This window comes from Glandiceps talaboti, chromosome 8 (genome assembly GCF_964340395.1).
Source record: "Glandiceps talaboti chromosome 8, keGlaTala1.1, whole genome shotgun sequence".
NCBI lineage: Eukaryota > Metazoa > Hemichordata > Enteropneusta > Spengelidae > Glandiceps > Glandiceps talaboti.
The window spans coordinates 11250283-11264137 of NC_135556.1; the positions used below are offsets into that span (position 1 = coordinate 11250283).

Consider the following 13855-nt stretch of genomic DNA (forward strand, 5'->3'; position numbering starts at 1 on the left):
ATCTGTTTTTAGTACATGTGGCATTTTTGCCATTTCTATATTTTGGGGTTTGTTTTGAGTTGAATAGATGGTACATGTATGGTTACAGAGAGCCCAGGCAGGAATCGTGTTACAAAAAAAAACACACAAAAAACAAACAAACAAACAAACAAACAAACAAACAGACAAACAAACAAACAAACAAACAGACAGACAGACAGACAGACAGACAGACAGACAGACAGACAGACAGATATGCATGGATAAATGGAATATCATTTTGAACTCATGTATAACTAACTATATGCATGTATATATACACATACACACATATATATATATATATATATATATATATATACACACACACACGCGCGCGCGCGCGCGCGCGCGTGTGTGTGTGTGTGTGTGTGTGTGTGTGTGTGTGTGTGTGTGTGTGTGTGTATACGGGCCTGTATACTGTTGAAATATATACTCATTGCTGTATGAATGAGTATATATAGAAACATAGCATAATTATTATTTTTAGTGTACAGGCCCGTATATTATAATAGTAACTTATATATATGTTTACACGTAAAATGATGATCCATGCGTATCTGTTTGTTTGTTTGTTTGTTTGTTTGTTTGTTTGTTTGTTTGTTTGTTTGCAACACGGTTCCTGGGCTCCCTGTGGTATGGTGAATATTTGTGTCAACTTCATTTTCGAAACAAAAGTTCTTTGTGCATTAATATATTCTCTGCTTTCTTCTTCGAGTCAGGTATATTACCTTCGGATTGCAATATTGATGGATTTTATGGTAGGTATTTTTGTTAACATTCATGTGACAAAATATCCATAGAAAAAAATGGGAACCAGAGTTTATTGAAATGTGATGCGAAAAGGACATCAAATGTATCACTTATAAATATTGATCGATGTTCTCTGGTGGCCTTGGCCTAACAAATATCATTGCATCGTCAATATTATTGAACGCTAGGTGGCGCACTACAAACAAAAAATCTTCAAACGTCCTTGAGCATTTGTGGAGTATGGCACCCATAATCCCCAACGAACCAACGAACGGTGCTTTGGGGTCAAGCTAGGTCGTGACGAAGTTCCAAAAATGTCGTTTTCGTTTGGAGGTCTTGGATTTGGTGGGCAAACTACATCCACAGCAGCTCCGACGTTTGGCTTTGGAACAAACACATCGACTACTGGTAAGTTGAAGTTCTTCCATTACAAGCAAGAGGGCAGTGTAATTGACAGGCATGTTGTTATGAACCGTTGAACGAGCGCTCCAGCACACATGGAAATTTCAATATTCATAAACGTGTGCATGATGCCTTTGATATATTATATATAGTCTGTGGTTCCACGGCGTGTGATATCTTTGGTCAAACTTCCGAAGCCTCCTGTCGAATGTTGCCAGAAAATTGTCAGAAATTCACAATGAAAGGAACAGAACACACAAATCAAAAGTTAGCAACAAACTCAATTCTGATGAACAATATTATTCTCAAATCTATGGATGTCATTATTTTTTGTTTTATTTTATTATTTGCAGGTACAGGAACTACCGGGTTTGGTGGTTTTGGTGCTGCCAAGACAACAGCTCCTTCATTGTTTGGTGGATTAGGAACAACCACCACCACAGCAGCAACAGGATTTGGTGGTCTAGGTACCACCACTAGTGCTGGAACTTCAGGATTTAGTTTTGGCAGTACAGCACCAACTACCACCGCTGCTTCGTCTTTTGGGTTCCCTAGTAGTACAGGTAGGAGAGTAGCAAATACAAAATAAATTACTTGTTGTGCCAAAACTTTGAAACTAAAACTGAAGACATGTTTGTAAGCATGGTTTGATGTAACCATTCATCACCATATGTTCTGAAGATTATATACTAGTATTTGATTGATTGATTGGTTGGTTGGTTGGTTGGTAAATTAATCCAGGTTCACTTTATTGAATATGAAAAGTTGTACAAACAGTGAATGTAAGTGTAAGTTATGCATTGAATAATCATAAGTGTACTTGAAAGGATTTTCTATGAAGTACATTATTTCTTGTGTATTTTGACCACTGGCACTGATAATCATTGACTTTGAATCTTTGTTAGGTTTTGGTACTGGCCTCGGTGCAGGCACTGGTTTAACAAGTGGTTTAGGTGGTACTGGAGGTTTAGGGGGTCTTGGTACAGGCCTTGGCATGGGTCTAGGAGTTGGTACTGGGCTTGGTACTGGACTTTCAACTGGACTTGGAGGTGGCCTAACATCAGGATTTGTCAATCCTCAAGGTAATTCTGATTTTAATAAATACTCCATACCATAATCTTGTTCTTTTTATGGCTCTTTAACCAGTAAATGAAAGCTAACTAATAGTATTCAAAATTGTATGATAAATGAGAAAAAAAAAATCAAAACAGGCGATCAGCAACCAACTTGAGCAGTTTACAAACTTTGATACTCGTGAGAATTATCTGAGAGTGATGAATCTTCTTCCAAACCAATGATGACTTTACCATGTTCAATGGATTAATTGGGCTTTTTATGTAAGTATTGTGTCTTAAAATAGCAACAATAGTGATTATTCTAGTGATTTTGGAGAGTATATCGGGTTGATCGTCAAATTTTATTGCTGATTAGGACCTCAATAAAACTAGGAGCTCAACTACTGTTACAAGTCGATATCAAAGTGCCACTAATGGTAATCACAAATAAATAATAATAATAATCACAAATAATAATAATAATGTTTATTAATCAATGAGTACTTTGGCCACTGGCCCACTGTACAGTCTCGAAAAAAGAGAAATCAAGATAACGTCTAAGGTCAAAGGTACAGCTAATATATAATACAAAACATAATATGGGAGATCCAAAGAATATAATACGAAAGTTAACAATTGAAAACATTTTTTGTTCTTATTCAACGTCTTGTAAAAATAGTGTTCTTTTTTCAAAAGCATAAAATAAATATCTAATGGTAATCAAAATGTATTGACTAAAAAAATCTTAATAATTCAAACCAAACATTATTTATTGGTTGCTGATCCCCCCCCCCCCCCCCCCCATCCCAGAAGTTGATTACTAAAGTTCAATGACCAAAGTAGTTTATGTACAAATGTATGGTCTCGGAGATCATAGGTTGACTTTATCCATATAATCCATATTTACGAATTAGTTATATTGCAAAATTCATAAAGTCATACAGAAATAATGTCTCTCTAATGTAACAACAAACAGACATCGAAGCAAACATGGCTTCAATCTAGTTGCAGGCTTTCACTCATAACCATGCAGTGGGGTCACAACCTGGATTGTTGACGTCAGTATTGTCCAATCATATAGAATATCATGATCACATTGCAAATCAGCGATATTTGATTCGTTTGTTTTCTAAACTATATATACTTCTGATGTCATCATTCATTAAATTCTTCTAATGAATATTAACCAGACCTGTTGTTTGATTTTTAGTAAAATTCGTCTTTAAAAGATCGATAAAAATTGAAAAATTATTACAGAAAGATGAAAAGTTGAAAGAATGCATGAATCATTTGTAAAGTGTGGAGTTCTCAGAACATATCTCAAATGACATTTGCATACAATTGCAAGCCATGGTCTTAGATTTTGCATTGTTTATTTGTTTGTTTGTCATTTTACAGCCCAGCAGGCCAACTCAGCCAACGTCCTAGTAAACACAGCTAGTGCTCTGCATCTACCAATGATCTATGGTGATGAAAGAGATGTAATGATTGCAAAGTGGAACCAAGTGCAAGCCTTCTGGGGTACAGGACAAGGCTACTACACTCAGAACGGATCTGTTGATTTTACACCTGACAATCCCTTCTGTAGATTTAAAGTAAATAGGTCATGTTTGTTTGCTTGTTTGTTTGTTTATTTGTAACATGATTCCTGGGCTCCCTGTGGTATGGTGAATCTTTGTGTCAACTTCATTTTCGATACGATGTTATTTGTGCATTAATAGATCAATCAGTTTTACATAGCCCTTCAATTACTTGATTTAGTACAAGTTTCACAATGCTAATGTGGCATTTTGTGAATGGACTAAGTTTTCTGAGCTAAGGCTAAATAAAAAAAAAATTATGTTTCTGATAACCTGACCGACCCTAGTTTAAGCAGCTGACCCTGAATTTTTTTTATACATTTAAAAAAAAAAGATTAAAAAATTCTTTGTCTTCTTGACCTTCATATAAATTTGTTTTCTTCTCCAGCAATATCCGTACATACTTCATCAAACTATCACAGAAGGGGTATTATTATAACCGACATTTTGTTGGTTTCTGAGTCAAAGCAATATTTTTCAAAAATAAAAACAATTAATAATAGATAAGATAAGATAAAATAAAATCCCTACCTATTTATTTAAAAAAAAAAAAAATCCCTACCTAGCTACCTTTTTTTCAGACATTTTAATTTTTACCCTGATAAATGTTGAGGAAGTTTCCTTTTGGTTATTTTCTCACTCTAGTAATTTTAACAAGATTATAAAATTTTACCCCCCCCCCCCCCCCCCCCCCCCCCGCTGAAATTTACATAGAAATTTACCATTGTAAGTAGAAGGGCGGTTATTGTTTTTACACTATTTTTGTTGTCATGGTAACCAATATCTTGATTTGTAGACTGTAGGGTACAGCTGTAAACCGTCATCCAAGAATGAAGATGGACTTGTGGCTTTAGACTTCAAGAAGAAAGAAAGTGAAATCAGACACCAACAACAACAGTTAGTAGACAGTTTGTTCAAGATACTAGGAAGTCGACCTACACTCTCTGTATGTGTCGAAGGTGTGAAAGCACTGCCAGATAACAAGTAGGTAACATTTCAAGATTAAACGCAGGGGTTTCAATACTTTGTTCTCACATGAATGTTATCTTATCAGTGAAGCAACGATCAAATAGTTTCTATCAGCAGCAATAAACACCTTAATGGGGTATAATTCAATCCCTGGTCATTACATTAGTGCTGTGTATTATCAGCGGAGTCATGAAGATTACATGGGATCATTCTTTTGGTCTGGATCAACATTTTTCTAGAGCTCTGTCAGACAACTGTTTTACATGCCTAAATTTTAAACCAAATTTGAAACTTTAACTAAAATGATGTTGGTTTGGTGTTTCATTCGTGGGACATTACGTTTTTTGACAGAAAGATAGACATTTCAATTCTAGATTAACAATAACAGAGACACAATAAACACAGCCAGATCCTTTACCCAATTACATTGAACACTGATAAGCATTGCTGTTCTTTCACAGTGCAGTAAAAACAGGCTTCTAATGAAAACTTTGCACATGCACTTGATGATTTTAATGTCTGCAATGTTTATTGTCTAACTGATAATCAACATTTCAACTGGACTATTTCTACATCCCCACTGTGCACAGCACCTATGTGATTGCTTCTTTTGCATGAAAGGGTGTCTTAGGATGTGTAATAAAATGGGTGAGATAAATGGGCAATGACCGAAAGATTGATGAATGTATGGATGTGTATACATATAATGCTTTTATCTCGCAGGTGTACGTGTATACTGTATCAAATGAACTAATGTTCAATTTCACACATGAAATAGCAATAAAAAAAAACATTTAGCTTCAGATAGCCAGCATAATGTTTTTTTAATGTTTTAATTCTAGGACTGAGGTTCTTGTCTATGTACAGGAAAGATTACCAATTGGTGCATCGAAGAGAGTCACTGCTACAGATCTGTACAATGTACTAAACCAAGCCACTTTGAAATCCCAACTAGAAAGTCTTGGAGTTTGTAGTATGGTGGTTAAAACAGAATTAACAGAAGCACAGTTAAAACAGTACTATGAGAACCCCCCTGCTGGTGAGGAAAGACATAATAAACTATTATACACTTCCATTCAGATATGTATGTGTTGCATGTATAGTAGTAGTAGTGGGTAGATCATTTTATTATAGTGACATGAGGTAATAAAATACCTCCCAGTCCATCAGGCTTATAAGTCACATTGAACAAAAAAAGGATACATTGACAATATAGAGAGGTTACAGTGAAGTAATTGTACGTTCAGTATGAGAGAAAATAAATTAACTCCGATACAAAGTTTCATTCCATCTTAAAAAAGCGGCTTCTTGCATTTTGCTGTATTCCTAACCTGATTTGTCACCAAGTACTATAATTTCTCATTGTCTGACAGTGTGATGTATTCAGTGACAGTATGTATAGCAGTACAATGTACATTCCTTAGTATCCATCATTTTGTTTCATTATATTTGCGATACTACCAAACCAGAGTGACTATAGAGTTTCAACTACGCGACACAATCTTATTTACATGTCACACGTTTTTATGTCACAAATTACAGTATCAGTCTGTCAACTCCAAAATGTTGATTGGGTGATGATAGTGTGCTGACTTTTGGAAGCAGACCCAAAAATCAATTTGATTGGATATACTGCACCATACTATGTGTACAGCTATTATGAGTCATTGCATCTAATTACATCAAACAAAACAGTACCAAACAGTTTCCAGTTGCAGCTAGTGCAGATTTAATGTATGACAGGGACATACAATGAACAAATGTAGCTACCACCTCAGACCACTGAAAGAAATTTTAGTGGTCTGAGCTAACACCGATGCAGTGTCTCATTAATTTTGTGTATTGTGTGATCTTCTGCCTTGTTACTGTGTCAAATTTTAATCCATAGCCATCTTTCATTTCTCACCAGGTTATGACCCAAGACTGTGGAGACAGGCCAAACTAGATAACCCAGACCCTGAAAGGTTAGTACAGTCTGTCTTTATGTAAACTAGATAACCCAGACCCTGATATGTTAGTACAATGTGTCTTGATGTAAACTAGATAACCGAGACCCTGATAGGTTAGTACAATGTGTCTTTATGTAAACTAGGTAACCCAGACCCTGATAGGTTAGTACAGTGTGTCTTGATGTAAACTAGATAACCCAGACCCTGGAAGATTAGTACAGTGTGTGAGTGAGTGAGTGAGTGAGTGAGTGAGCGAGTGAGTGAGTGCGTGAGTGAGCGAGTGAGCGAGTCATTAAAACTAAATATGTAACTATATGCATTATTCTTTACTGTTGTCAGCTTGATACCAGTACCCATGGTTGGATTTAGTGAACTGAACAGTAGATTTAAACACCAAGAATATCAAAACAAACAACACCAAGGCAGACTGAATGTAAGTACAGAAGGACACAGCAACAAACAAACTACATGAAATTGAATAGAAATACTCTAAATATGCAACAGTGGCACAATTATGTCATGATGTAATGTTTTATATATTTTTTACTCGAATCGATAACAGTGAAAGTATTATGAAATATGACCAATTTGATCAATACTTTTTGACTACTTGTAAGTCTTGCCACTGTACAAGTTGTTATCTTTTACTGGAACAAAACAACACAAAAGACAAAATAAACTGTTCTTCCAATCTGTGATGGCTTTACATCTGATAGGAAGGAATAAATATCACAGAGACCAAATGGAAAACATGAACTAGACACTCACTCAGACAAAAAATATATAATAAAATAAAATGAAAAATCTACCTACCCCACCTACTCTAAAATTGAGTGTAATCGGAACCACACAATTATTTTTATTAGGCCTTATCAGGCTTCATAACCCATGAGTGCTGGCTGAGCATGGCATGAATGTCTGTATCTTACAGATTAATGTATGTACAATTGTGTGTAAATACTGTAATATTCCTAGGTGGGTGTTGTCACATGTATTGTTATAGTTCCACCCTAGTAGCTAGACAGTGAAGACTTAGTTAATATACTCTGTGTATTTGTCATGCTCTTTCCCACTGGAGACCCACCAGTGTGCCCTCTAAGCCAATTTGATGTGTCACTGATGCACACAATTTCTAGTGACACACCAAAATTTGGTGTTCCGGTATCTCCTACTATGTGGACACTCACAATGCCAGTTTTTCACAAAATTTTGCTATCATTAGAGGGCACATTGAGACCCACCTAAGTAGACCTGTAAGCTACCGTGAGAGTCTCTCAGCTCACAATGTGTATAATGTTTGAAGCCGATGTCTGTTGATTGTTATCTGTAGATTATTAGTGAGGATATTTGTACACTACAGAGGAATCAAGCCACCATACACGGTAAACTAGCTGAGTACAAGAGAAGACATGCTGAACTCTCTCATAGAATTCTACAGGTAGGAAAGGTTTGCTCAAATGTCAAAAAAGAACAACCTCGGACAAGCTTCCTCTCACATACATACTGTATGTACACATATGGACCCAAATAGACAAAAACAAATATTTTTACATGAATAGACTGAGACACAAACCACAGGGAAAAATACATGCATACACATGTCAGAGACAAACATATAGCTTAGCATAAGGGCATCCATCCATCCCTGCCTACCTACCTATCTTCCTACATACATACATACATACATACATACATACATACATACATACATACATACATACATACAAATGCAGACATGGACAAACATGCATATGTACATACGTACGTACGTACGTACGTACGTACGTACGTACGTACGTACGTACGTACGTACGGAATGTCTCACATGATGGACAGATGGACGGAAGGATGGACAGACAGACAGACAGACAGAGTCTGACTAACAGACATGAGGAATAAGGATAAACAAACAGGTGTGTTAAAATGTTAAATAATTTACGTTGTATTTTTCAGATTATGTTAGCACAGGAGGTATACAGGAAAAGTGGGCTGGCTATACAAATTGATGAAGAACAGTTCAGAGTACAGTTAGAGTCTATCCAAGCAGAACTCCATGCCCCAACACAATTTAAGGTAAGTGCATTTATTGCCCTGTGGGGGCGCCCTTCAATGGGCATGACCCTTGTAACACACGAACGATGTAATTAGAATCCTACACCCCAATGGGCTGAGATGGAATATCTCACATGAATGTGGAATTTTTGTCTACTGACATGTGAGCTGAGATTTTTACTTGATGAAAACACAACTATTTTATTGCATGTGCACCTACCATATACTTGTGGAGATGACAAAAACATATGTGTAAATGCAACAATTTGAATACGCTGCTGAAAGTGAATAATGATTGTTTTGAAAATGATCCACTTTCATTTGAAAACAGCATCTTGTAAATGGACAAAAATGTAACAATTCAAAAAACACACATTTGATCCATTGATGACATACTTACACTTGGACTTAAAACCGTAATGTTTGTGCACGTCATGCAACAGCATAATTTTTTAATTGTTCCATCTCCGGGGGTTTCTTTGTAAACGGTCAAAACACTTGTTGGCCAATCATATAAACACATAAAAACACATAAAAATGGAACAAGATTATTGATTTTTATCATTTTACTTGAAAACGTCATTGTGTATATAAATGCAGCCCTAGACTTGTAGTGGCTACACCTTGATATGCCCCCCCCATTGTCCTTGACACAACAAAGACAATGACTTTAGAATAATATCTGTAATTATCTTTCTGTAGGGACGTCTAAATGAAATGATGTCTCAAATCCGTATGCAGAGTCAGGCCCTAGCAGTGAGGAGTGAAGAAAGGTATTCTATTGACATGGCACTTCAAGAAGAAATTAGACAGGTGAGAGGGACAAGATGAAATCTTTGGATCCTGTGATTGTTATGTCATACCTTAGTATACAGTCATGGCTGTGGCAAGATTATGTCAAAATGGTCAATACCAACCTTTAATTAGTCCCCGCCGGACGAAGTCCGGGACGGGGACTTATGGATTGGGTTCCGTCTGTCCGTGCGTCCGTGCGTCCGTGTGTCCGTCCGTCCGTCCGCAGCCGTTTCTTGGAGATGCCTGGACCGATTTTTTTCAAACTTGGTACAGGGGCAACATACAATGGCATACATATGCACATCAATTTGTTTCATGATACGATCCAATATGGCCGCCTAACAGCCATTTTGTTCGCAAATTTTCCCTGTCTAAAGCCATAATTCAGACATGCTTGAACAGATCTCATTCAAAGTTGGTATTAGGACAGTTTTCTATGACATACATGTGCATATTCATTGTTGTCATGATACGATCCAATATGGCCACCTAGCAGCCATTTTGTTTGTGAATTTTCCATGTCCAAAGCCATAACTCAGACATGCTTGAACAGATCTCATTCAAAGTTGGTATTAGGACAGTGTTCTATGACATACATGTGCATATTCATTGTTGTTGTGATATGATCCAATATGGCCGCCTGGCAGCCATTTTGTTTGCGATTTTTCTATGTCCAAAGCCATAACTCAGACATGCTTGAACAGATCTCATTCAAAGTTGGTATTAGGACAGTGTTCTATGACATACATGTGCATATATCCATTTGTTGTCATGATACGATCCAATATGGCCGCCTAGCAGCCATTTTGTTTGTGAATTTTCCATGTCCAAAGCCATAACTCAGCCATGCTTGAACAGATCTCATTCAAAGTTGGTATTAGGACAGTGTTCTATGACATACATGTGCATATATCCATTTTCATCGTGATACGATCCAATATGGCTGCCTGGCAGCCATTTTGTTTGTGAATTTTCCATGTCCAAAGCCATAACTCAGACATGCTTGAACAGATCTCATTCAAAGTTGGTATTAGGACAGTGTTCTATGACATACATGTGCATATCCATTTTCGTCGTGATACGATCCCCCATACCCGACCCATCCTTTATTGTTGTAGGCATGGTCCATGTCCAACAAGCAGACACAACATAACTAAGTCTGTTTGATTTAGGTTCACAAGTGTTGTTGCGTGATCAGAGTAGTGATAATTCCTTAAAACCCAATCATAGCGGGGACTATGTCATTCTCAATGACTTGTTTCTTAATGAAGTGGTTACCTACTGTAACAGTTCAAGTCACAAGGTAAAGCCACTGTGTGTGTGTGTGTGTGTGTGCCTGCCTGCATGCATGCATGCATGTATGCATGCATGCATGCATGCATGTCTGTCTGTCTGTCTGTCTGTCTGTCTGTCTGTCTGTCTGTCTGTCTGTCTGTCTGTCTGTCTGTCTGTCTGTATGTATGTATGTATGTATGTATGTATGTATGTATGTATGTATGTATGTATGTATGTATGTATGTATATATGTATGTATGTACCTTTCATAAGTTAATATCAAATATTTACCTTGTTATTTCAGCATTTAAAACAACAACAGGAAGGTATAAGACATCTAATGAGTGTAATTAAAGATGACATCGAAGATCTCCAATTGATAGAGAATGGTTTAGTTGATGTGATACATCAAAGACGATAGCAGATGATGTGAAAAACAGATTTGACAAGACTTTCTTTACATTGCCTGCAGAGTGGCTAAAACAAACTTACTGGCACGTACATGGATGTTAGTGTTTGTGTACACAGTATAACTGTATCAGTAGTTGTGAATGACACATATACATACATACATGTAATCAAGTCATGCAACATATTTTTTGACTCGTGTACAAACATGCCAAGATATGTACATATTCAGTGATGTATTCACACATGAACTTCTCTCAAGATGGTATGAAGTTAGCCTGTGCATTGCACTGTTGTGATACATCGTTAGCTGTCGTATCTCCTAACCGCTGTAGCCTGTGCACTGCAGTGTTGTGATACATCATTAGCTGTTGTACCTCCTAACCGCTGTAGCCTATGCACTGCAGTGTTGTGGTACATCATTAGCTGTTGTACCTCCTAACCCCTGTAGTGTGTGCACTGCAGTGTTGTGATATATCGTTAGCTGTCGTACCTCCCAACACCCGCAGCCTGTGTACTGCACTGTTGTGATACATCGTTAGCTGTCGTACCTCCTAACCCCTGTAGCCTGTGCACTGCACTGTTGTGATACATCGTTAGCTGTCATACCTCCTAACCCCTGTAGCCTGTGCACTGCAGTGTTGTGAAACATCGTTAGCTGTCGTACCTCCTAACCCCTGTAGCCTGTGCACTGCAGTGTTGTGAAACATCGTTAGCTGTTGTACCTCCTAGTCCTTCTATGTACGACAACTAGTGATGTAAGGTTACACAGCAGTACAGTGAACAGGCTAGTGATGTAAGGTTACACAGCAGTGTAGCGAACAGGCTAGTGTGAAGAGGATGACAAGCACCAATGGAAATAATTAAGGGCCCATGATTCAATCCCAGGTTCTTGCATATGTACCATTACATCCATACAGCAATAAGCATTAGACTAGATCATCTTTCCAAAACCAGAATGTTCAAAAGCTCTGCCAAACAGCTATTTTTCGACCCCAATTGAATCGTGTTCCATGAGCTTTTAAAGTCCAATATTTGAGTCCCATGTTCTTGCATTAGTAACACCTTAAGAATTACATAAAATCATTCTTTCGTTCAAGATCAACTTTTTCTATAGGTCTATCAGACAACTGTTTTTGTCACCCACATGTTGTTAATTCTAATCTGAACTGGGCCTTTAATTGAGAGCTGAAACATTTTTATATCTCAACTACTCACAGCCGGTACATCAACATTTTAAAATTTGACATTCCTAACCCCAGTATATAAATGTACATCACTACACAAATAGCAGATTCTTCGAAATGTTTTCAGACAAGAAACTTGTTTCATATGAATCTATCTAGCAATTAAACTATATAGGTTAGTCATAGTAACATCGATCTCAATATTTGCTGAGAGTCAGTAACTGTATTTTATAACGTTCAGTATATATTAAAAAGATTTTGTAAGTAAACATTGTTGGCATTTGTTCTTGTTTGATTTATGTCCTATTTTTTCCAAAAATGTAAGTTGTAAACAAGGATGAGAAAATTAAATGTATGGAAAAAAATTCTTCAAAACACAAGAATCTTTCTCCCTTGTCTCCAACTGGCAATTAGAAGGTAGTGTTCAACTGCTCCTGATCACTAGGTCGTCTTCAGTCGATAAGCAGTCTGCAAGATACGCCATCATAGCATCATTGACCGACCCTATTCAGGACCGTTGAGGGCGGAGTGACATGATGCATGCATTGCAGTCACGGCGCTCATGTGAAAACGTTCAAGCATACTGCCTCCACGTTGGTGGCGGGTCTATGGTTCAAGACAGGAGTAGTACTGTACTAACTACAGTGCTCTATACCGCAGTGGCAGAGCGCAATAGTTTTGGTAGTACTGGAACTCTTTCTTGGTTGTAACTCGGAGTTTCACGCATAGTGCGATCGTCAGACGTCTGACGATCGCACTATGCGTGAAACTCCGAGTTACAACCAAGAAAGAGTTCCAGTACTACCAAAACTATATATATATATATATATATATATATATATATATATATATATATATATATAAGATTCAACAGTTCATGTTCTCGTATAAAAATGTCGCATTTCTGTAGATGGTCGCTCTTCCTTCCTCTCGTGTAAAGAAAACAGAAGGTACATATTACCCGTCCTACTCTTCTAGTGAGTAACATTAAACATCGTGAAGTCGATCGATCGTGCAAGGAGCAACAATCACACTGACCTCTTTCCCTTCATGACGATGAATCTCGTACTAGTACTGTAGTTTGTTTCAGCATGGCGGTATGCGTGGTTTCAGGCATCGTAGGCTTCCATATATTAAAACTTTCGTAAACTTAACCCCACCTCGTTCTCAGCGTTAATTGTTTTGCATTTGACATGTTTCAGTATTATACAGGGTATGGAACGCATGCTGGACCGGGATGCTGGAGCGTTATAACTCAAAATCTTCATTAATTGGCTTATCTTACATCATTAACCAAGAACTGAACAAATCTTCGCCATTTTCGCAAATTCCTTGCACTTTTCAGAATCGGGAAGTACTCGCACCAATATGTCACATCATTTTGAAATCACTAGCAATTATTTATCAAACTG

At 37.3% G+C, this 13855-nt stretch overlaps 1 protein-coding gene across 1 annotated transcript; it reads left to right on the forward strand.

The window, feature by feature from the left end:
- Nucleotides 1–1060: 1060 nt before the first annotated feature.
- On the forward strand, nt 1061–12625 carry LOC144438577 (nucleoporin p54-like). The gene is made up of 12 exons (XM_078127662.1): nt 1061–1179; nt 1527–1736; nt 2079–2255; nt 3627–3823; nt 4605–4792; nt 5620–5816; nt 6687–6741; nt 7066–7159; nt 8057–8164; nt 8680–8799; nt 9481–9591; nt 11153–12625. Exons 1-12 carry the CDS (start codon nt 1086–1088, stop codon nt 11267–11269), a joined length of 1668 nt encoding a protein of 555 aa, XP_077983788.1. The 5' UTR covers nt 1061–1085; the 3' UTR covers nt 11270–12625.
- Nucleotides 12626–13855: the final 1230 nt, after the last annotated feature.